The sequence below is a fragment of the Stegostoma tigrinum genome, chromosome 7 (genome assembly GCF_030684315.1).
Source record: "Stegostoma tigrinum isolate sSteTig4 chromosome 7, sSteTig4.hap1, whole genome shotgun sequence".
Taxonomy (NCBI): Eukaryota; Metazoa; Chordata; class Chondrichthyes; order Orectolobiformes; family Stegostomatidae; genus Stegostoma; species Stegostoma tigrinum.
Window position 1 is genome coordinate 103,539,220 of NC_081360.1, and position 25,334 is coordinate 103,564,553.

Genomic DNA, 25,334 nt, shown 5'->3' on the forward strand with positions numbered 1-25,334 from the left:
TGCACTGTAACACATTTAATTGTAACAAACAACAGAGTAAAGGATATCTTACAAGCACTTTGCCTTTAAAAGCTATAGACTGCAAGAAGAAAGAACTGCTTTTAAAAACAGGGACTTCCTAGGAATGGCAACATAATTCATAGCAATGAATTAACTTGGTACCTTTTGTGAACTGTTCCTGTGGTTGTGGGTTTCTACAATGTAGAGAAGATCAGTAACTGTTTACAGGGAATTGCTTACAAGGCAAGTTGGTTGGTTTTCAGCTAACTGAACAGGCAGGAACTGTAAACGATCACAGAGGCACACACACAGAAAGAGAAAGGCAGGTGGTGCTGTTCTCCCCAACAGAAGGTGCGTGTTCTCTGCTGGTAAAAAAATGCTAAGTTTAATAAAATTTACCTTACCCTCAACAGTTCCTGTGAAATATGAATTGATAAATCAGAGACTTCTTCCAAGTGAATCAGTTACTCTGTACTTGTTTCAAACCAGTGTAAGTTTCCAGAGAAAGATAACTGAACACCAAGGTCCTGGCCAGCCAAAGAAGAATCATCTCAATGTTGGCAGGATGAGAAAAAGATTACTGAACTGATTTCTTAGTCTCTTCTACTTCTAATAATCCATTTTCCATTTGTTTGTGTGTGTGTGCGTGTGTGTGTCCAACTGAGTTTATAATGGGACTAGAGTTTTAATTCGTTGTATTATATGCAGATGGTTTGTATCAGTCAATTTGTACATTGAGTGAGGGAGAGCAAGGGGCTCTGGATGTCTCTTGCACTTTCAGCTTTGTAACAAACTTCAACTCAACCAGAGAGCTATTGTTAGACAGGATTTCCTTACATCAGATTGTTGGCGTCATTTTACCTCAAACGATCCCCCTCACTGTTTCAAAAAGCAACAATGTCTTGCACAGCTAAAAATGTATACCAATTGATTACTCCCGGTTGCAAAAGTTTCCTGTATTTCAGCTACGTAACACTTCAACTTCCTTTCGGTCTATAATTCCAAAATGGAAAAATGTGGTTCCTTACGAGGGTCATCCAATCTGTGAGGTCAGATGTCTTAATCCATGTGACAGGTAAGCATTGCCTGCCAAGAAAGCCTAAGCCTGTTGAGGTACTGTTACTCAGCCACATCGAGAAAGCGGATCCGTTGTTATGTAATTAGTATGGAGGTCATCACGCCACGCAGCATCTGTGAAGGAAAAAACAGAGTTAACGTCTCAGGTCCGGTGACCCTTCCTCAGAACCTGGAGGAAGGGTCCCCGGAATCGAAATGTTAACTCTGTTTTCTCCTTCACAGGTGCTGCCAGACCTGCTAAGCTTTTCCAACAACTTTGTTTTTGTTCCTGATTTACAGCAACCGCAGTTGTTTCAGTTTTTAATGGAGGGCATCACCTTCTACGAGCTAGAACTTTGTGTTTATCCCTTCTGTGGAACCACAGGTGGCTGGAGATAAAGTATTTGCTATTTCTGCTGGTCCTCCTCAACCCTCAAAAGGTCCATGGTAGCGCTGCATTAGTTGTTTCTATGTTGTTGTGAAGATTGACTGGAAAGTAGTGAAAGCACACTCTCAGAACAACTCTTTCAGTAAAAGCCTTTTACTTGGTAAATGAAGTAGTGGTTTTGGTTTAGTATGTAAACACTTCCCAGCTTATCATTTTCACAGCCCCATCAATCCTGCTGTGCCTTTGGCTTGATGACCCTGTTTCAGACAAACGAAAAAGCCCACACTCCAGGTGGTCGAGCAAGGGTGCAGGGTCAAAACTTGAGATAATTGCAGTGTCACGCAGACATGAATTCCTGGCTGTCCTAAAATGCTGATCAGCTAAATGTGGAAGTTAAGTGGTTCACGTCAGAGCCCGATATCCTTGCAATAGTGCCTGCTTCAAGTGTAACCTCATATGTACCCACGCCTACATCTTCCCTCTTCCAACTGACCACTACTCCATTGAATGTTCCTTCGGTGTCATACATACTGCTATCTCAATTCTGGGGACAGCTTTATCCCTTGTCTCTGAATATAAGTCTCTGCAGTGGTAACACGAACCCAAGCACAAATCCAAGCTGAAATTTCAGTTCAGTACTGAGGGAATGTTGCACTGTTGGATTTGCTGCTTTTCAGAAGAAACCTTTCAGATGGGAGCCACAGATCTCATGGCTTTATTTCGAACAAAAGCAGCTGAGTTCACCCAGTGTCCTGGCCAATACTTATCCTCTTTCATTGCTGAAAACAGATTATCTGGTGATTTGTCGAACAGCTGTTAGTGGAAACTTGCACTGTGCAAAGTTATTATGTTTTCCACATCATAGTAGTCAAACTTCAAATATATTACTTTGTCACTAAAGCACTGTGGGACATGCTGAAATCAAAAATCAGCAGGATTACAAGTTCTTCCTTCTCTTCGTGTAACTCCAGTGAGAGGAGTGAATTAGCCATAACTGGCAAAATAATCTGCTGCCTTTCCCCATGCTCCCTTGTCTTATTAACTGCTTAGCACAACACTCGCTTTCACCCCACATCACACATTCCACTCACCTCTCCCCACACCCCTTCTTTCTCCCCATAATCATCGTTCAGCATCTCCCATTCCCTCTAACAGCTGCCCAATGACAGAGGAGTAATAGCCTCATCAAATGAACATTACCGTCTCGAAGTTGAGCAAAGAATCGACAGCCTTAGACTTTGCTTCATTGTCCCTGGCGTTCATTTCTCTCCTGTACTTAGTTCTCCATTCAGTTATCACAATAGTGATGGCTGCAGGCCAAAGGAAATAGCACCAGTTAGCATAAAACCATGATATATCTTATGCTAGCAACAGCAAGAGCTTCCATTTAAAAATGAACGCGAGCAGTATAGCTCATCGAGTTAGTTACTTTGAGTACAAACACCCCAGCAAGGGACCAAACCGTCAGCAAATTCATATGGTATACTGTTACACTCCTGACAAAGTACAACTAATTGCTTTTTGAAATAAGGGCTTTCCAGGCTGGGCCAGCAGCAGTCTCCATGAAGGTGAATGCACAGTACGGTTTGGGAGGGATTTCCAAGATTTTCACAAAGCAACAGCAAAAGAAGGTGAGAAAGCAAGAACTGCAGATGCTGGAGTCAGAGATAACAAAGTGTGAAGCTGGAAGGACACAGCAGGTCGGGCAGTATCAGCGGAACAGGAAAGTTGATGTTTCGGTTCAGGACCCTTCTTCAGAAATGGGGAGGGGGGAGAGGAAGTCAGAAATAAATAGAGAGGAGGAGAGGGGCTGGGGGAGGTAGGTGGGATGGCGATAGGTGGATGCAAGTAGGGAGAGGTGGGGATTAGTCAGTGGGATGGGTGGGGCGGAAAGGTGGAGAGAAGATGGACAGATTGTGTCAGGTCAAGGAGGCAGGGATGAGAGGGAAGGTTGGTCATGGGAGATTTTGAAACTGGTAAAATCCACATTTAGGCCATTGGGCTGTAGGTTCCCGAGGCGGAATAGGAGGTGCTGTTTCCTGGTGGCATCATTGTGAGACATGAGGAGGCCCAGGGTGGACATGTCACCCAGAGAGTGGGATGGGGAGTTGAAATGTTTTGCAAGCAGAAGGTGTTGTTGTCTGTTGAGTACAGAGTGCAGAGGTTCTACAAAATAGTCTCCAAAGTCTCCACTTGGTCTCACCGATGTAGAGGAGACCGCATCGGGTGCAATGGATGCAGTAGACCAAGTTGACGGATGTGCAGGTGACCCCAGGTCTAATGTCAAAGGTTTATTTTTTGCCTTGAATGGAGGTGAGGGGGGAGGTGTTGAGGCAGATGTTGCACTTCCTACAGTGGTGGGGTTAGCGGGGATCGTGGAGCGACAAGGGAGTCGTGGAGAGAGTGGTCCCTACAAAAGGCAGATTGGGGTGGGGAAGGAAATACCTCTTTGGTTGAGGGGTCAGATTATTAGCAAAAGAAGGTGATATATGTTCAAGGTCTGTGGCTCTGTGAGGGGAACTTGCAAGTAGTCATGTTCCATGTCTCTGCTTCCCTATCCTTCTAAATGGTCATGACCTTGGGTTTGTTTGCTCATGTTCCCAAGAGAATTATTGTGTTCAGTTCTGCATACCAGCTTAGGAAGGATGTCAAAACTTTGGAGAAAGAAAGAACACTTTTACAGGAATGTACCAGGAATCTCAAACTTATTACATGGAGTGACTGAAGAAAGTGAAATTGTTATCCCTGGAGCAGAGAAGGTTAAAGGGAGATTTATGAGAATCACAAGTATATTGATAGAGTCATAAAGATAAGTGGCTTTCAGTGGTAGGAGATTTGTAATCACAGAACATAAGTTCAAGGTCATTGGTACAAGTGCGAGAGATGGCATACAAAATCATCCCATAACAAGCTACCGCAGTCTGGAATTAGCCCGAAGGAGTGATGGACATGGATTAATTTGTAACTTTTTCAAAGAAAATGTACAAGTATTTGAATGAAAAAGAATTATAGGGTGCTAAGATAAGAGTGGGGTAGAATGTAGCCACTAAAGAGCAGAACAGGCAAATCGGCCAAAAATGACTTCCATCACCCCTATCCTCGTGTTCATCATAAAGTTAAACATTTGGGAAGCAGAATTTATAACTCTATTGCCAGGAAGTAGTGCAATTGGATATTCTATGAGTATGCCACTATCACTAGAGCTCCGTTTTATCCTAATAACATAACTCAATCAGAAAATGGAGAGTTGTATCCAGCAATACTCTGGTTTTGAAGCCAGATCATGGAAATGTTAGTTTTTATAACATTTGCTCATCTAAACAACATTGAAGAGGAATGCATGATAAACAAATGGCTAAGAGTCATGCACTAGACTGTACAAAGAGCAAAGAAGCCTCCTACCAGATTGACCACTCTGCTGGAATTGCCAGGAATTACAGCATCAGCCCGTCATCCCCTGTACCTGTCTGGCTAGTATTAGGAGCCTCATTTGCCTACCTGTGGTTCGAGTACCTCTGAGATTCAGAGCATCACCACACTGCGCTGAACCACACAGACACGAGAATTAGGTGTATGAGTCAGCCATTTGGCTCCTCAAATTGTGAGGAGGATATCAGAAGTTTACAAAGATTACTTAACTGAACGGTCAAAGATTGAGCAAATTATGAAACACAATGTGGAGAAGTGGAAAATTATACTTTTTGGCAGTGACACTAAAAATGCATGTTATCTAATTGGTGAATGAGTGCAGAGCTCCAAAGAGCAAGAGGAGTGCCCTGGTGCACGAATTGTGAAATGTTAGTGTGCAAGTACAAACAGGTACTTAGAAAAGCTAGTCGAATCTTTGTGGCTGACATCTGTGAGATTAGTTGTGCATTCAGAAAGGTATGTTTAAAGGAATCTGGCACTGCAGTGGTAGTGTCCCTACTTCTGGGCCAGAAGATTGTGTTCAAGTCCCACCTGCTCCAAGTATGTGTCACGACACATAAGAACATGCTGGTTTTAAGAAAAAATTAAGAAAAGAATCTTTGTTTATTGAAAGACTAATTAAATATAAACTTAGGAGGTTATGCTTCAGTTTTATAGCCATGATATAGAGATGCCAGTGATGGACTGGGGTGGACAACGTCAACAATCAAGTGACACCAGGATTTAGTCCAATAGGTTTATTTGAAAACACAAGCTTTTCTAGTTCAGCTCCTTCCTCGGGTGCAGTGAGAGAGAGAGTACAAGACACAGAATTTATGAGAAGAAAGATTACAGGCCAAAAACTGGCTATCTCTTGTTGAATCTTTACTCAGTTAGGATGGAGACTACTGATTGAAATGCAAAATCCAGCTCCTTTCAAGACATTGTCTCAAGATAATTAAAGGTTTTATCAATGTGAACGAGAGGTGCCATCTCAGGTCAGACAATGCATTTTAGGTGAGAGATCTTGCATAGAATCTGTCTGTGTTTAAAACTGGGATCAGGTTTTTTCTGAGCAGAACAGAATGTGCCTGCAAATATATTAACATCTTGGATGAAATAGTTCATGTGTGTGTCTGCGTATGCATGCGTGTCTTTGCAAGAGAGTGTGTGCGCACATGCATGCTTGGGACTGCAAGTGTGAGTGCGTACGTACGTGAGAGCGGGTGTACATGAGAGTGCGAGTGTGTGTGACAGATAGGCACTGTGTAAGTGCGTGCGTGTGTGTGTGTGTGTGTGTGTGTGTGTGTGTGTGTGTGAGTGAGAGAGAGCACGAGTGTTTGTCTACATGTGCATATGTGGGAGAACATACATTGTGGTGGGATCACCTATAGTGCAACATGAACCCAAGATCATGACTGAGGCCATCCTCATGTGTGTGCAATTTGACTATCAGCCATTGCTCAGTGATTTTGCATTGTTGTGTATCTCGAAGTCCACCTTGGAGGATGCACACATGTGCTTCATATCCCACCATCTATTTATTTCTGAGTCCCCTTCCCCCTCCCCCATTTCTGAAGAAGGGTCCCAACTGGAAATGTCAACGTTCCGGTTCCTCTGATGATGCCTGGCCTGTCTTCCTCCAGCTCCACATTGTATTAACTTTGCATTGGTATTTACCCTAGGAGTAGGATATAGCGGATACTGAGATTTGTTTGGAGCCTACTAACATGCTAGGGCATGCTGAGATCAAGAAAGAAGGGGTGTTGCATCTCCTGAAGAGCATTAAGATGGATAAGTCCCAAGGGACTCAAGGCATCTTCTTCAGATTGCTGAGAGAAGCAAGAGAGGAGATTGCTGGGGCATTGACCAAGATAGCAAGTTTTGAGAAGATGTGTAGCTCAGGTTGAGGTTCTGGATGTGAGTTTGCTCGCTGAGCTGGAAGGTTCATTTTCAGACGTTTCATCACCATACTAGGTAACATCATCAGTGAGCCTCCGACGAAGCGCTGGTGTTATGTCCCGCTTTCTATTTATCCGGTTAGGTTTCCTTGGGTTGGTGATATCATTTCCTGTTCTTTTTCTCAGGGGATGGTAGATTGGCTCCAAATCAATCTACCATCCCCTAAGAAAAAGAACAGGAAATGACATCACCAACGCAGGAAATGACATCACCAACCCAAGGAAACCTAACCAGATAAATAGAAAGCGGGACATAACACCAGTGCTTTGTCAGAGGCTCTCTGTTGATGTTACCTAGAATGGTGACAAAACATCTGGGAACAAACCGGCAAGCTCAGTGAAGTAGCTTACATCTGGAACACAATAAAGACCCACTCTCTTGTGGACCGAGGGGAGGAGGGTGCTGTCTTGGAGGTGCAAGGAGGACGTCGGGTTGGCTGTGCACCCTTGTGACCAGTGGATCTTAATGCTGGCTTCAGCCTAACGCTGGTTCAGGGGAGCAGCCAACCTGCAACGATGGCTGCGGCAAGTGCTCGTGCCCCAGGTCAGGGGTCCGGAACACCATCCGTGTTTCCGTAAAGAAGGTGGATGAAGGTGCACCTGTGGACCGCACCTTCTTCGTGAAGAGGGTCCTGTTGGACTGTTGTGGGTTCGCTGCTGCGGACATTTACTGCCTGCAGGATTTCCCCGGAGGAGGTTTTTACGACGTGACCTTCAGGAGTGCCAAGCTTTGCGAGCGCTTCCTGGAGGTTTAAGGAGAAAGGAGGTGAGGGCCCCCTCTCTGTATTGACCGCTGTCCCGCTGTTTGTGATGCCAGCACAGAGGAGCCGTATGGTGACTGCACACATGTACAACCCGCATGTGCCAGCAGTTGATGTCCTGACCTTCCTCGGAAGGTATGTGAAGGTGGAAGAGGACCTAACTGACATCGTGGACCCCTTTGGCATCTGGACGAGTAAGAGGCAGGTCAAGGTGACGCTGAGGATGGGCACGGACGGGGATGTTGTACACCCACCATCCAGCTTCGCGATCGGCGGGAGCAGGGGCTACCTGACCTATGCAGGGCAACCTAAAGTCTGCCATGCCTGTGGTAGGTCAGGTCACGTGGCGGCCGACTGCAAAGCCACCATCTGCAGGGAGGAGGGACTCCTTGCAAAGGATTGCCCACGAGAGAGAAGCTGCAACCTTTGCGGGGAAGCGGGCCACCTCTATAGGGCATGCCCGCGGCGGGGGACCACCTACGCCCAGGTCGCCGGCAGGGGCAATGCAGGGCCAGCTCCCCCGGAGGAGAGGAAGGCACCGGGGCCCAGCAAGGACCCCACTAATGTGCAGGAGGGCCAGATCGTGCAGGAGGGCCCAGCCCCGCAGGATGGGCCCGAGGCCAGCAAAGCGCCCCTGCAGGCTCTGCTCCCCCTCACCCCCGACAACCTGGAGGCGGCGACAGGCGGCCCAGGGGAGTGGACGATGGTCCGGAAAGTGAGGAGGAAGGTGTGTCGATAGGCCCAGGAACCGCAACCATCAGGCGGGAAGAGGCAGCTACAGGGGGGCTATAAGAGCTCCTCTGACGAGGGGGATTCGGACAGGGCCCACCCGAAGCAGAAGTTAAAGATCTCGGGGGAGAAGGAAAGCAGCACCCCACTTCCAGGTGACGGGAGGCGTCCTGAGGCTCCCTCCGACATCCAGTCAAGTGCCACTGGGGCCCTGGAGGGCCCACCGGAACTTCCAGGCGGGAAGGAGGAAACAGCGCGTCCCCAGCCTGACCCAGAGCCAGACCCTCCTGCCTCCGCACCCCTGACGGGGGGATGCCACCCAGAAGGCAGCACGGACGGTTTCCTGAGCCCGGAGAGCGTCCAGCAGTTCGCCCGGGCAATGGGCATGAAGGGACAGATGGAGGGGCTGGACCTTGGACTTGGGGAGGGTACTGCGGTCACTGCCCACAATGGGGGTACGAGTTGCGAGCATTAATATGCGCAGCATCAAGTCCACCGCAAGATGTGTATCCACGTTGGCCTACCTGACCACCATCAAGGCGGACCTCCTGTTTCTGCAGGAGTGCGGGATACCGCACCTCGGCAGGTACGGGAAATGGTCCGGCGCCTGGACCTGTGGGCCTTCAATCTGGTCGGGGGGTAACGACTGTCGCTCCTCGGGCCTGGCTATTCTGCTGCGGGGGCGCAACTTCACCATCTCTCAAGTTCAGGAGGTGGTGGGGGGGGCGCATCCTAGTGGCTGACATCACCTACAGGAATGCTCCCCTGAGGCTGATCAACGTGTACGCCCCAGCGGTACGGAGTGAGCGGTTGGCCGTCCTGCAGTGGCTTCCACCCCTGCTGGCTACGTCCAGGCCGGTCATCCTAGGCGGAGACTTCAACTGCATCATCGATGCAGATGGAAGATCCGGCGTGGGGACAGCGGGTGGGGGTATTCAACTGGACGTCACGTCCAGATTCCTGATGGGCACGGTGAAGGACGCCAAGCTGCTCGACGTCTTCAGCACCCCTGCAGACGGAGCGCAGCAGAGGTACACCTGGTCGCGGCCAGACGGGTCTATCCGCTCAAGGAAAGACTTCCTGTTTGTGTCACGGACATTCTCGGTCAGGTCCACCGGTGTCGAGCCGGTGTTCTTCTCTGACCACTGCCTCCTGTTGGCCGACTCTCACTTACAGGACGACCAGCCGGCCGGCCAGGGGACGTGGAAGCTCAACACGACTCTGTTGACCCCAGAAAACGTCGAGGAGCTTAAGAGGGAGTACGCCGGTTGGAGAACTGTGAAACCCCTCTCTGAGTCTCCAGGCGACTGGTGGGAGACAGTGAAGGAGAACATCAAGAGGTTCTTTGTTCTCAAGGGTGTTCAGAAGGCAAGAGAGAGGTGGGGAAAGCTGTCGCAACTCCAGAAAAGGGTGCAGAACCTGCTCCTTCTGCAGTTGATGGGGGTCGATGTCACAGAGGACCTCCGCGAGGTGAGGGGCCAGCAAGCCTCGCTCTTCGCCGCGGAGGCCTCCCGGATAATCTTCCGGTCCAGGGTCCACTCCGTGGAGCAGGACGAGACGTGCTCGCGTTTCTTCTTTCAAAAGGTGCACAAAGAGAGCTCTGTGCTTAGCCGGCTGAAGGAGGACGACGGCTCGGTGACGTCGTCTCGGCCCGACGTTTTGAGGATCAGCAGATCCTTCTATGCCAGATTGTACGACACGAAGCCCACGGACAGCACGGCCTCCGAGTCGTTCCTGTCGTCTATCACGGAGGTCTTAGACGACGGCACGAGGGAGTGGCTGGACCGGCCGATATCCCTGGACGAGCTGGCCAGAGCCCTCAAGTCCTTGCAGAGGAATAGGACTCCCGGAAGCGACGGCTTACCAGTCGAGCTGTATTCCGCTCTGTGGGGCCTGGTCGGCCAGGACCTGCTGGAGGTGTACGATAGTGCGCTTCGGGCAGGGGAAATGTGCAAGTCCATGAGGAAGGGCATCATCACCCTCATTTACAAGAGGAAGGGGGAGAGGGAAGAAATTAAGAATTGGCGTCCCATTTCACTATTGAACGTGGACTACAAAATCCTGGCCAAGGTCATTGCCAACCGGGTCAGGTCTGTCCTGGAGTCGGTGATTCACCCTGACCAAACCTGTGTGCCGGGCAGGAAGATCGCTGAGAGCCTCGCGCTCATCAGGGATACGATCGCCTACGTACAGGACAGGCGGGTGGACATTTGCCTCGTCAGCCTGGACCAGGAGAAGGCCTTCGACAGGGTCTCTCATGCTTACATGAGGGACGTCCTCTCCAAATTGGGGTTCGGGGGGGGGGGCATCCGCAATTGGATCCGGCTGCTCTACGCCAACATCGTTAGCGCAGTCTCGATCAACGGGTGGGAATCAGACAGTTTTCCTGTTAGATCTGGAGTGAGGCAGGGCTGCCCGCTCTCTCCTGCCTTGTTCGTGTGCTGTGTGGAGCCCTTCGCCGCCTCCATCAGGAAGGACGTGAGCCTGAAGGGCGTGACTATCCCAGGCAGCGGAGGCCTTCAGGTCAAGACCTCCCTGTACATGGACGATGTCGCCGTCTTCTGCAATCGTCGGTCGGTGAGTAGGCTGTTGGACATCTGCGGCCAGTTTGAACTGGCCTCGGGTGCCAAAGTCAACAGGGGTAAGAGCGAGGTCATGTTCTTCGGGAACTGGGACGACCGCTCCTTCATCCCCTTCACCGTCAGGACAGACTACCTGAAGGTGCTGGGTGTTTGGTTTGGTGGAGCTGGGGCATGCACTAAGACTTGGGAGGAGCGTACCAAAACTGTACACAATAGTCCAAATGCAGCCCAACAAGGGTTTTATGTAGCTGCCACATGGTTTGCCAACTCTTTGTAACTCTATGCCCCGGCCAACGAAGGCAAGTATGCCATATGCCTTCGAAATCACTTTGGCTATCTGCATAGCCACTTTTAGGAACCTGCACACCCAGATCTGTCTGGATGTTAATTTTCCTAAGGGTTCTGCCATTTAGAGTACAATTCACTCCTAAATTTGATCCTCCAAAATACATCACCTTGCATTTATCTGGATTAAACCCCATCTGCCCTGTGATTACACTGATTTGGTGACCGAGATGTTTTTCTCCAGATTTTAGGGCCCAGAGTAAGTAAAGGTGGATTCCACCCGCTCCCGATCTTCAGTATATGTACACCAGGCTTTTCCTAGCTGAAATCAGTCCTGACGAGGACCCAAAACATGAATTCTGCTTTGTCTCCACAGATGCTGCCAGACCTGCTGAGTTTTCCTCAGCAATTTTTTTTCTTTTATTCCTGATTTCCAACATTTACAGTTTTTTTTGTTGATTCTCTTCAGTCTTAAAAATAGAAGGCTAAATCGTGACCTAATTAATGTATTTGAGATTATGACAGGTTTTGACCAAGAGCGCAGAGACAATGCTTCCTCTTGTAGGAAGAGCCAAGTAGAGGCCATCAACATAAGATAGTCACCAAGAAATCCAATTGGGAATTCCACATGAACTTCTTCATTGAGAAAGTATTAAAAATCAGAAATTCACTACCACAGGGAGTGGTTGAAGCAAAACTTCAGAGCAAGTTACACAAGCATATGAAGTGAAGGGAATAGCGGGTTAAATCAGTAGATCAAGATGAGGGAAGATGGGAGGAGGATCAAGTGGAGCATAAATGCCAGCATGGTTTAGTAGAATGGCCTGTTTCTGTGCCACACATCTTATGTAAGTTGAGGAAATACTGATTAAAAAAAAAGTTGCATCTTACTATAGAAGAAAGGCAAATAGGGGAGATATTGCTAAGCTCTGTAAGAGGTTGGCCTGGAGCAGTATTTCAAGTTAAATCAGACAAGGAGAAAAGAGCAGATTAAGCAAAAACAAATTAATTCCTTAATTGGTCATCAGGCAAAGCAGCTGAAGCAAATACTACACTTATACAAAGCAGATTTTGACTGGTCGATGGATAGGAAAGGTTTAGAGGAATATGGGCCAAAAACAGGCAAATGGGACTCGTTCAGTTTAGGAAACCTGATCAGCATAGATGGGTTGGACCAAAGGGCCAGTTTTCATGCTGTATGACTCCATGATTGTAGATGGTGTAATACTCAATTGGACACAAGGGTGTTCATACTGGTGGTGGTTACTAGGTTAAAACAAAAATAAGAAATGAAGTCACAGTGATTCTGATGGTGAGAAAGCACTCAGTTGTGTGTGACAATGCTTCTGGGTAGAAGAAAAAAAAGTGGATGCTGTAACTGTGAACCACAGTCCCCACTGTAGAACGTTTAAGATCAGGTGACTAGCTTCAGTTAGCCATACTTGTGGAAAAGTGATTTCAAGCTGCCTTCCATGTCACAGAGATCGTTCTCCATTAACTGGTGTCGCAATAACTAGAGGTATCAAACCATGGTAAATAAAATCGGTTCCTATGACGTTGGGGAGGGTGGTAAGAATCTTAGCAACAGTGAGTTCTAGTAGCCAAACACAATAGGATTAATCCAATCCAACAGCATCAGGTCCAAGATAATGAGAAAAGTAATGACCATTCAATAAGTTAATTTCATTTGTGTACAGGTAGCAACTTTGGATATTTAGTCAATCACCTTCCTTTGGTCCTGGTTTCTGAGACCACTCCAGACTATCTTAAAACTCAAGGTGCTAAATTAACAACCTAATTGGATACACATTTGGTCATTTTTTAAAAATCTATTAATGTCATAGTCGGTTAACATTAGGAATAAGGCACATGACATATTCGCACCCATTCAGGGAGTGTTTAATTCTAAAACCAAGAGCTGGAAGTGGAAAGTATTTCTTTACTCAGTACTGTCAAGCTTCAACATGGTAAACAACATGAGGGAAATAAAAACAAAATAAATTACTTCAATGGTAGAACATAAGAAGAAGCAGGAATAGGCCTTCAGGCTCATTGATCCTGCTCTGTCATTCAATAAGACCATGGATGATCTTTTCATAGACTCAGCTCCACTTACCCAGCCATTCGCCATAACCCTTGATTCGCCTACTATTCAAAAATCTATCTTTGCTTTAAAAACAAAGTAACCTCAGCTGCTTCACTGGACAGGGAATTCCACAGATTCATAACCCTTTGGCTGAGGAAGTTCCACATCAACTCAGTCCTAAATCTGCTCCTCCTTACTTTGAGGCTATGTTCCCCCTGTTTCTAGTTTCACCTGACAGTGGAAACAACCTCCCTCCTCCATCTTATCTATGCTCTTCATAATTTTATAAGATCCATTGTCATTCTAAATTCCAGGTGAGTACAGTCTGAGTCTACTCAATCTTTCTTCACAAGCCAACCATCTCAACTCCAGAATCAACTTAGTGAACCTCCTCTGCACCGCCTCCACTGCCAGTACATCCTTGCTCAACCAGGAATATAAAAAGATCTTAGCCAATGAAAAAGACTTGAGCACAAGACTTTAAATTTTGGGTGCAATGTAAATTATCAAGAGGCAATCAGATGAACATCCTGTATTCGGATTTAACAGCAGAGGTGTGGATGAATTGAAGCTCAATCAGGACATAATGTTGGCTCCAGAGTGGTCATGTCTAAAGGCAACAAAAGCTACAGGGTTGACTGCAGGGAAGCTGAGGCATAGGTGAAGGCAATGTTGCAGAAGTGGAGGTTTGGTTGGTCAAATTTGTCTCAAACTTAGTTCCCTAGCCACTGGCCCCACGTTCTCCTTGGACATCACCCTTAATTTTGCTGCATGTCTCTAAATTGCACAATTTCACTCAACACCCAAATGCTCACAGACCCACATGGGTGTTGTTGAACAAGAGAAATTTTAAAATTCCTGTTCTTGTTTTTAATTCCCTTTATGGCCTTTCCTCTGTCTTTAATTTCCATCAACCTTACAACCCAACAATATATCACAGCTCCTTCAATGCTACAACCCACTAACATATTACAGCTCCTCCAATATTGCACATCCCTGATTTCCATTGTTCCATCACTAGAGTCTGTGTTGCCAGGCAGACAGGCCTTGATCTCTGACATTCTCTTCCTGAGACATACTACTCCTCTTACCTTCAGATGCGTCTTAAAAGGTCCCATTACACTTTTGGTCATCAAACATTATATTCCTTTATGCAGGTCAGTGCGAGATTCTATTCCATAATGCTACCGTCAAACAACTGGAGGCTTTTCACCATGTTAACAGTGTTGTTGACTTTAGGAAGGTCATATTTGATCTCAAGCTGAGGTTTATTTTAATTCACTCATAGGTTGTGGATGCTGCTGGCTGGCCAACATTCAGTGCCTGTCCCTAGTTAATGTCAAAGGTGGTAATGAACTGCCTTCTTGAACTGTTCAGTCCATGTGCTGTAAATGCACCCAAGGTGCTATTAGGGAGGGAGTTCCAGGATTTTCACCGAGTAACATTGAAGAAATGGCGATATATTTCCAAATCAAGATGGTGAGTGGTTTGGAGGGCAAGTTATAGGTGATGATGTTCATATGATATAGCTGTCCATATCCGAGACTCTCCCACAAGGGGAAACATCTACCCTATCAAATCCCCGAAAAATTTTGTACGTTTCAATAAGCTTCTCATTCTTCTCAACTAGAGTACAAGCCCGACCAACTCAACCTCTCCTCAATAGTCCTTCCATACCCAAGATCAACTTTGTGAACCTTCCCTGGACTGAATTCAATGTTAGCATAAGGGGACCAAAACTGTTCACAGTATTCTGGGTGCAGTCTGACTAGTGCTTTGTTTAGTTTAGCAACTGTTCACCATTTTTATCGTCCACTCACTTTGAAATAAAGGTCAACTGTTCTTTTGCCTTTCACATTACCTCCTGAACTTTGATCATTTTTTTTTGTGGTTTGTACACAAGGACTCTAATTCCTTTGCACTGGAACCTTCTGCAATTTTTCTCCATTTAAATAATAATCAGCTCCTCTATTCTTCCTGCCAATGTGCATAACATCACATTTTCTCGCATTATATTCCATGTGCCAAAGTTTTGCACACCCATTTAAACTATCTACATATCCCTGTTACCTGCGTCATCTTTAGAAACTCACCAAGTGTTTCACATAAGGCAGCATTTCTTTGTCATGATTTTGGCTGACTGCTAACAACAGTCACTCTTACTCTGTATTGTGAGAACCAGGAGGCAGAGATACACAGATCTTCAACTTTTCATGTTTAGCAATTTCTAAGTTCTTGCAGCAACGAGAAAAGGATTAATGCACTCTGAGTTCTCATTTGCTACAATCAACGACGTAGGAAAGTGTCAGTTAACTGCCTTCAAAATGTTTCTTCTGACAATTAGTCCTTTGATAACAGACATTGCAACCACTGCAAAGTGTGGCCGGGCACAACCTCCTCAATTACCTACTGTCAGGAACAAGACACATTCTCTACTTTCAGCTCTTTTGTCAATAGAAAGGTGAAATAGCTCCCTTTCATGTTTCCTGCATCTCAGACATTAAAGACAAACAGCCGACCTTTCAAACAAAGAGAGTGACGTTCGATTACATGGAAAAGCCCTCGAGGTTACGCTTTGCGCTTCATCTGAGCAGACTCTCTACCAAGAACACAGGATTTAATTATCAGCAGAAAGCATTTTTTTTCCGCTCTGGGGACTGCCTGACTGATGCAAGATGAGACCACTTTAAAAGCCAAGAGACTTCATTATGCTGTCGACAAACATTCAGACACAAATCAAATCATCATTACATGACCTTTAATGAGGCAAGAACTCTATTATCATCTACAAACTTTTAAAAGAGGCAGAGCAATCTTCTTGTAGTATCTACACAGTCCTGCCAAACAATCCCAGGGTGGGTGCAACACATGTTGGGCTCGCATAGGGACAAGAATCTGTTTTTGCCCGAAGTGCTTCAATGCCAAACGTGGAAGGAAAGATTTTCCTGTGCTAATCTAATACGTTACATTTCTTACAGCAGATGCCCTGTCTTACTGAGCTAGATTGACAATTGTAGGTTTTGAGCTGCAGCAGATGGCATTAGCTTGGAAAGGCATCGTTAGCCATATAGTCACATTTAACTTAGCCTGTTTCTTACAGTTCAGCACTACATCGACAACCATTTAGATAGTTTTTAACTAAGAATTTATTAACTGGTCAGGACACTTACTTAGATACAGTGCCATACAAACAAAGACAATGAGACCAAACCAGGCATTGAAGTTCGTGGTGAAGTAAACAATGCCAATGATGATATCAGCAATCGTCGGGAAGATGCTGAAAACAATGTAGCTGCAAAATAAAGTTATTTTAATCACTTAATGAAGGACAATTGCATTCAATAAACTTTAAGCTTTTAAACGCAAACTATTCTTACAGCTTTTAAAAATTTGAGGAGGCACTTTATTGAACCTATGCTGTTTTTATAATCACAATTTTAAAAAAAGTTCCTTCATGTTATGAGGGTATTTCTGGCTATAGATTCCAGACTGCCCTCCAGAAGGTGGTGACGAGCTACCTTATTGAATATAACTTAGTGGCTTAATAGGTCATTTACAAATCAACTACATCTCTGTGCTTTCAGATGATGTACCTGAAGCGCAGCATATAGATGAGAAATGGGAGAGGAACAAGGATAGGTTCTTGGGGAACACAATTTGGAAGTGGTTTAGGAGTAGGAAGAGAAAGCATTGCTGGTGATTAGACCATGTGCAACTGCTCTATCAAGATCCCCAAATTTAAAGTGGTGTTTGCAACCTTACGTAGTCTTCCAAGCTGCAGTGAAATCATTCTGTTGAATCTATGCTATACACACTCAATGATTTGAATATACATTCCTTAACAGGGGCACTGAAACTGCACACAAAACTAACCATGGATTAACCAGTGTTTGAATTCAAGTGTCTGGAGGAGTTGGAGATTCCCAATCTCAAGAATTTAATTCTAGGTTCCAGGCTGATATGCTTACAACCAGCATACCCTAAGCCATACACTATGGATTGTCTGGACCTTATAAAACTCTCCCACTCCACAGTAACAATCCTCATTCTATCCACATTCGGGCTGGAATACAGATATTATGGACACGATTTCATGTTGCAGTCCAAAGCATGCCAATCCTACCATTATTTCAAGCTGTTCTTCAATAATAGAGCATGAAGACATCAACAACCAACATCTTGTTATAAATCATCACTACCCTCTTTGTTACTGTACTCTACAATTTGTTTATAAGATCTAAAACACTATTGACATTTTTAAAAATCTTCCTGCACTCAGACCTCAGAAGGCTAAGTATTCTTAGTTTTCATCCCTACTATTATCTACAACCTGCAGTGTCTTTTTATGGAGAGTACATTTTCATTCTTAAATCTTTCTCAAATCAAATTCTCAATTATTCATATTAAAAGGCATCTAACATACGTCATAACACCCACCAGAAATATTGCAAAGTAGGTCACATGTAATGGATTATACTGTGCTGTGATTGTTGAGTGGTGGAATGCACTCATTTTTACAAAACAAGATCTCAGAAACAGCAATGAAGTTATTAACTAGCTAATATATTTTTTGTGGCATTAGCCGTGGAGGGGGAAAAACTTGTTTAGATTCTATGGTTGACGTGGTCTTAATGGACTTTCAAAAGCTGTTTGAAGTAATGCCATACAAAATACTTGCCAGGAAAGTTGGAGCCATGGGATAAAAGGGACGGCAGCAGCATGCATACAAAGCTGATTGAGTAATATAGAAAAAGAATGGTGAAAGTTGTTTTATAGGCTGGAAGGTGACCTATAGCAGTGTCTTCAGGATTTGTGAAGAAAAGTCAGAGTTAACGTTTCAGGTCCAGCAATCTAGAGTTCTGAGGAAAGGTCACTGAACTCGAACCGTTAACTCTGATTTTTCTTCTCAGATGCTGCCAGACCTGCTGAGCTTTTCTAGTAACTTCTGTTTTTGGCCCTCTCTTCCAGCTTAGGAGTACATGAAAGATCCCATGGCATAATATCTAAGAGCAGATGAATTCTTCCAAGAGCCCAGGCAAATATTTATCCCTCAGCCAATTCTTAAAAACAGATTATCAGGTCAGTATCACATTGTTGTTTATGGGAACTTGCTGTGCATAAGTGATTCCTATTTTGCAATGAAGTATGCCATCAACTGGAAAATGCTATGGAGAATTCTGAAGTTGTAAAAGATGCATTTTTTTCCTTCACAGCACTGGAATGTCATCCTAGACTTAGGAAGTGTCATTGTAATAATCGAAGTACAGAAGTACTGAGTATAGAAAAGGATGAGAGTAGGGTGGTCTGAAGTAAAGTTTCAGGGACGCAAGCAAGTTTGTTTGAAGCGTGGCTACTTCAATGCCACGAGCATCCGGAATAAGGTGGGCGAACCTGCAGCATGGGTTAGTACCTGGGGCTTCGATGTTATGGCCATTTCGGAGACATGGATAGAACAGGGACAGGAATGGTTGTTGCAGGTTCCGGGATTTAGATGTTTCAGTAAGAACAGAGAAGATGGTAAAAAGGGGGGAGGTGTGGCATTGTTGGTCAAGGACAGTATTACAGTTGCAGAAAGGATGTGTGGGGACTCGTCAACTGAGGTAGTATGGGCTGAGGTTAGAAACAGGAAAGGAGAGGTCACCCTGTTGGGAGTTTTCTACAGGCCTCCAAATAGTTCCAGAGATGTAGAGGAAAGGATAGCAAAGATGATTCTCGATAGGAGTGAGAGAGACAGGGCAGTTGTCATGGGGGACTTCAACTTTCCAAATATTGACTGGGAACACTATAGTTCGAGTACTCTCGATGGGTCAGTTTTTGTCCAGTGTGTGCAGGAGGGCTTCCTGACACAGCATGTAGATAGGCCAACAAGGGGCGAAGCCACATTAGACTTGGTGCTGGGTAATGAGCCCGGCCAGGTGTTAGATTTGGAAGTAGGTGAGCACTTTGGTGATACTGATCACAATTCTGTTATGTTTACTTTTAGTGATGGAAAGGAACAGGTGTATACCACTGGGCAAGAGTTATAGCTGGGGGAAAGGCAATTACGATCAGATTAGGCAAGATTTAGGGAGCACAGGATGGGGAAGGAAACTGCAGGGGATGGGCACATTACAAATGTGGAGCTTATTCAAGGAAAAGCTCCTATGTGTCCTAGATAAGTATGTACCTGTCAGGCAGGGAAGAAGCTGTAGAGTGCGGGAGCCGTGGTTTACGAAGGAGGTGGAATCTCTGGTCAGGAGGAAGAAGAAGGCTTATGTTAGGATGAGATGTGAAGGATCAGTTAGGGCGCTTGAGGGCTACGAGGTAGCCAGGATAGACCTAAAGAGGGAGCTCAGAAGAACCAGGAGGAGACATGAGAAGTTGTTGGCGGATAGGATCAGGGTAAACCCTAAGGCTTTCTATGGGCATTTAAGGAATAAAAGAATGACGAAAGTAAGATTAGTGCCAATCACGGATAGTAGTGGTAAGTTGTGTGTTGAGTCAGAGGAGATAGGGGAAGCACTAAATGAATATTTTTCAACAGTATTCACTCTAGAAAACAACAATGTTGTCGAGGAGAATACTGAGATACAGGCTACTAGACTAGGTGGGATTGAGGTTCACAAGGAAGAGGTATTAGAAATCCTACAGAGGGTGAAGACAGTTAAGTCCCCTGGGCCAGATGGGATTTATCCTAGGATCCCCTGGGAAGCCAGGGAGGAGATTGCTGAGCCTTTGGCATTGATCTTTAATTCGTCATTGTCTACAGGAATAGTGCCAGGCGACTGGAGGATAGCAAATGTGGTTCCCTTGTTCAAGAAGGGGAGTAGAGACAACCCTGGTAATTATAGACCAGTGAGCCTTACCTCAGTTGTTGGTAAAGTATTGGATAAGGTTATAAGGGATAGGATTTATAATCATCTAGAAAAGAATAAATTGATTAGGGATAGTCAGCACGGTTTTGTGAAGGGAAGGTCGTGCCTCACAAACCTTATTGAGTTCTTTGAGAAGGTGACCAAACAGGTAGATGAGAGTAAACTGGTTGATGTGTTGTATATAGATTTCAGCAAGGTGTTCGATAAGGTTCCCCACAGTAGGCTATTGTACAAGATGCAGAGGAATAGAATTGTGGGAGATATAGCAGTTTGGATCGGAAATTAGCTTGCTGAAAGAAGACAGAGGGTGGTAGTTGATGGGAAATGTTCATCCTGGAGGCCAGTTACTAGTGGTGTACCACAAGGGTCGGTGTTGGGTCCACTGCTGTTTGTCATTTTTATAAATGACCTGGATGAGGGCGTAGAAGGATGGGTTAGTAAATTTGCAGACGACACTAAGGTCGGTGGAGTTGTGGATAGTGACAAAGGATGCTGTAGGTTGCAAAGAGACATAGATAAGCTGCAGATCTGGGCTGAGAGATGGCAAATGGTATTTAATGTAGACAGGTGGGAGGTGGTGCACTTCGGTAGGAGTAACCAGAAGGCTAAGTACTGGGCTAATGGTAAGATTCTTGGTAGTGTAGATGAGCAGCGAGATCTCTGTGTCCTCGTACACAGATCCTTGAAAGTTGCCACCCAGGTTGACAGGCTGTTAAGAAGGCATACAGTGTTTTAGCTTTTATTAATAGAGGGATCGAGTTCCGGAACCAAGAGGTTATGGTGAAGCTGTACAAAACTCTGGTGCGGCTGCACTTGGAGTGTTGTGTACAGTTCTGGTCACCGCATTATAAGAAGGATGTGGAAGCTTTGGAAAGGGTGCAGAGGAGATTTACTAGGATGTTGCCTGGTATGGAGGGAAGGTCTTACGAGGAAAGGCTGAGGGACTTGAGGCTGTTTTCATTAGAGAGAAGAAGGTTGAGAGGTGACTTAATTGAAACATATAAAATAATCAGAGGGTTAGATAGGGTGGATAGGGAGAGCCTTTTTCCTAGGATGGTGACAGCGAGCACGAGGGGGCATAGCTTTAAATTGAGGGGTGAAAGATATAGGACAGATGTCAGAGGTGGTTTCTTTACTCAGAGAGTAGTAACGGAATGGAACGCTTTGCCTGCAACGGTAGTAGATTTGCCAACTTTAGGTACATTTAAGGCGTCATTGGACAAGCATATGGACGTACATGGAATAGCATAGGTTAGATGGGCTTGAGATCGGTATGACAGGTCGGCACAACATCGAGGGCCGAAGGGCCTGTACTGTGCTGTAATGTTCTATGTACAGATGAAAATTATCCTCAGGGGGATACTTAAATGGAACCAAGCAAGCAAAATCCATCAAATGTGTTTGAAAAAAATTGCTGCTCTTATTATCACAAGTACCTCAGCAAGGAGTTGATGCTGCTGGTGCCACGGTCCACACTACGTAGGACTTCCCCAGTCTTTCTCCCCAGGTGCCAGCGAAGTGAAAGGGAATGCAGGTGAGCAAAGAGTCCAGTCTGTACCTGACGGTTAGTGTACTGCTGGACTCTGATCCATATGAAGGAGCGCATGTTGCTTACAAAACCTGAAGTGCCTGAACAGAGAGAAATCATACTGACCTATAAACTCTGTACTTGGTACTGCCTTTACCTTAAAAAACAAAATTACTGGGAAGCTATATATATTAAAGCAATATATTTCTTTACCATCAAAAAACGTTCCAAATTACTTTATAGCCAGTGGAATAATGTGATGTGTAGCTGCTAGTGTGATGTCAGAAATGTAAACCTTGGCACACAATTTAGGCTGACTGTTGCAGTTAGCACTGAAACAGTCCTCCACTGTCAACAGGGGCTGTCTCTGGATGAAGTGCTAAACTGAGAGTGCAACTGCCCCATTATCTTGAAGTTTCTCCTTGCTCCCTGGGCTATTATTCTTCAACTAATATCAATGTGACAGATCACACAGTTATTTCACATTGTTAGTAGGAGCCTTGCTATATGTTTTCTACATTCTAATGGTGAATGCACCTCAAATCAACTTCATTGGCCATAAAGCACTTGGGTTATCCTTTGGTAGTGAAAGAGAGTATAGAGATAGAAATATCTTTATTAAAAACTTCCAAGAGGCTTTGCCCTTCATTCCCCAACTTCACAAAAATCTTTCATCAGAAAATGGAACAGATCATCAAGGTCAGAGGAAAGGGAGTGGGAGTATTACAGTCTTCATTAAGGCGGGTAGGAGAGGAAACAATCAGTTCTTTCATATCTTCTTAGCTTCACTGTAAGAGTTGTTTGACCAGAATGCAAAGTTAACAGCTCTGAATTGTACATCACAACAGTCCATTTCTAGATGAGATCACTATCATGGTTCCCCCTTACTCAAAATAATATCCAGTACCATTTAACCATGGCTGATTTCAGACATGACTAGTATCCTTTCAAACCAGTTATACAAATGGGTGAGATTGGTATCAAACACCACATTCAAAAAGGGAAGCCTGTCATCAGAAAGGGGTCAACTTAATGTCTGCTCCATGTCTGCCTACAAATGCTCAATTACCCTACTGAGTTCAACACTTGGGTAATCAGAAAGGATCGCCCTGCCCTGTCTGCGTCATTGGGAGTCCGACTGATACCAGTTTGCTGCCATACCAATTATGTGGGGCAGTTTAATCTGTTAGTCAATACAGATAGAGTGATGTGGATGAATGCTTTTTTATATTAATTGTGAAGAGGTGAATGCCACTCGTAATACTTGCATTTGTTTCCATCCTTAGCTACGACTGAAAAATTGTAGGCAGCCAGATTGAACTTCTAATGATTCCCTTCAACTAAAGGGGGCATGTTTTCACACAGAGGGTGGTGCTTGTATGGAATGTGCTGATAGAGGAAATGGGGGAGGCTGGTGCAACTAAACATTTAAAAGGCATCTGGATGGGTACCTGAACACGAAGGGTTTAGAGGGATATGGGCCAAATGCTGGCAAATGGAACTAGATTAATTTAGGATATTTGGTCAGCATGGACAACTTGGACTGAAGGGTCTATTTCCATGCTGTATAACTCTATGATTCTGTGAAACTAAAGTCTCAGAGGCCAGACAGGTGACAAGAATGGAATTTCTTTCGGGAAGGACATTAAACAATCACTTAAATTTTTACAACAAACTGAAAGTTGTGTAATCGCATTTACTATGGCAGCTTTTTAATTTTCAGATTTATTTTTTGAACTGACTTCAAACGTGCAAACTGCTGTGATGGGATTGAACTGACTTCAACTGGATTACATAAATACTATCCAACTATATGAAATCAACCAACAACATCAGACATCTACTTCACATGAATCTCTTACCTGCACCACCTCCCTGCAGGAATTTGAGGATTACATAAATACCGACAGTCATTGCCACCGTCTTCCAGGGGGCTCCTCCACTCAGTTCATTCACTGTTCAAGAAAATAAAGAATACATTAGATTGCACTACCTGGACAAAAGCAATGTCAGCATTAGATTTGAAATCTGAGAGAGGTCCATTCTGTAGTCTAATAAAAACAGGTGTTCAATTTTCTCCAACATGCATGACTAGGATATAGTTCTTTCAAAAAAGTACCCAAAAGAACTGCAGATGCTGAAATCAGAAACAAAGCAGAAATTGTGTGAAAAGCTCAGCAGGTCTGGCAGCATCTGTGAGAGAAATCAAATTAATGTTTTGGCTCCAGGGACCCAACTTCAGATCATGAAGGGTAGCTGCGATATAAACTTGCAGTCATAAACTTGTGTGCCTCACTGTTTAAAATACACAATGATCTGCATGTTCTTATTTGTTACAAACCGCCTGTATTGTTTGCAAAACGAAGCCTTTTACTGTAATTAAGTACGTGACAATAAATCAAATCAAATCAAGATAAAGAGATACTTTCACTCAGACTGCCAGAATTTAGCTAAATAGCTAGCCAGAGAACAACAGGATAATGAAAAGGACTCTCACCCCAAATACTGAAATTCAGTCATGGTTGAAAGGAATCAGAACAACAGAATCTCAACCAACTGCAGAACTAGGATTCTTGAAATCAACTATTCAACCAACAACATCAACACTACCAGTACCTTCCATTGCAAAGGCTGCACCATTCAACTATCCCCCCTTTATGAGCAAGTTAGCAACAGATCTGTACATCTATGCTTAAAATTTTATCTTTTTGGACTGACTTCTTATTTTGAGCCCATGTGTTGCATTATTAACTATTTTTCTGTTTAGTAATTGATAAAATCGCCTCTTCGTTATCTCAAGAAAGATTGGTTAGAATGGTTCCTCTTTAAAGCAGTTTATATTGGGTTTCAGAGAAAAACATCCACAAGGGAAGGAATTAGTTTTTAAGATTTATCTTGTTGAGGTGGAGTGCAGCAGCAGTTACAAAAGGATGGGAGGCAGTTAATGTCTCATCATCCAGGAGCTTAATATCTGGAGTATCCCATCTGGAACCATGACTAATTGGGGACCCTCGCCCTGGATCTCGACATAACAATGGTTACTAAGATTCTAGATTTTAGTAAGGCTAACTTTAAGGAGATGGGGCAGAGGAGTGGTCAAATGCGTTATAGGTTAAAATACAGAAAGCATGTTAGAAGATATTCAAAAGCAACTAAGTTTAACAGGCTCAAGAAATAGCAACTTTAACAATCAAATAAGACAGCTATGATCAACAAAGGAGTGAGGGGTAAAACGATACAAAAGTAAAATGAACAATGCGGATGGAAAAGGCCAGGGCAGAAACAAAGAACGGTAAAGAAAGATTTTAAAAATTATGAGTTTTGCAAAACATACAAAAAGAACTTGAGGAATAGGATTATCGTAAGCATATTTTACAACTATATTTTCAAAGAGAAGGGTAATTCAAGTCAAGGTGGCCTCCGTAAAAACATAGGCAGGTAATATTCCAAATGAAAATAAGGAAATTGCAGGCTTGCCTAAATACTCATTTGATGTCAATCTTCAGAATAGCGGAAGACACCTAACATTCCAAGGAAACTCATCACAGCTCAAGGACTGTAACTCACTAAAGTTAACATAAACAAGGAAATAGCACTGTAGAAAACGAATGGCAGCAAAGTGACAAATATCCAGGACAAGATGTTTTCCCAGGACTTTAAAAGGACTTTCCAATTTTTGTGGATGCACCATAAAAA

At 44.5% G+C, this 25,334-nt stretch overlaps 1 protein-coding gene and 1 long non-coding RNA gene across 8 annotated transcripts in view; one reads left to right on the plus strand and one right to left on the minus strand.

The window, feature by feature from the left end:
- The window catches only part of LOC125454335 (ATP-binding cassette sub-family B member 6-like), a 221,157-nt gene that overhangs the window by 127,961 nt on the left and 67,862 nt on the right, over positions 1 to 25,334 (minus strand). For all 7 annotated transcript variants that reach the window (XM_048534994.2, XM_048534995.2, XM_048534992.2 and 4 more), the window contains 4 exons: positions 23,501 to 23,593; positions 21,547 to 21,739; positions 16,427 to 16,548; positions 2,645 to 2,754 (listed from right to left, as the gene is read on the minus strand). In XM_048534994.2, coding sequence (XP_048390951.1) covers positions 2,645 to 2,754; positions 16,427 to 16,548; positions 21,547 to 21,739; positions 23,501 to 23,593 — 518 coding nt within the window. The remainder of the gene's footprint in view (positions 1 to 2,644; positions 2,755 to 16,426; positions 16,549 to 21,546; positions 21,740 to 23,500; positions 23,594 to 25,334) is intronic.
- Positions 997 to 23,500, plus strand: LOC125454339 (uncharacterized). Its single transcript, XR_007247967.1, has 3 exons — positions 997 to 1,075; positions 18,225 to 18,335; positions 23,362 to 23,500. It is a non-coding gene; the product is annotated as an uncharacterized LOC125454339 (long non-coding RNA).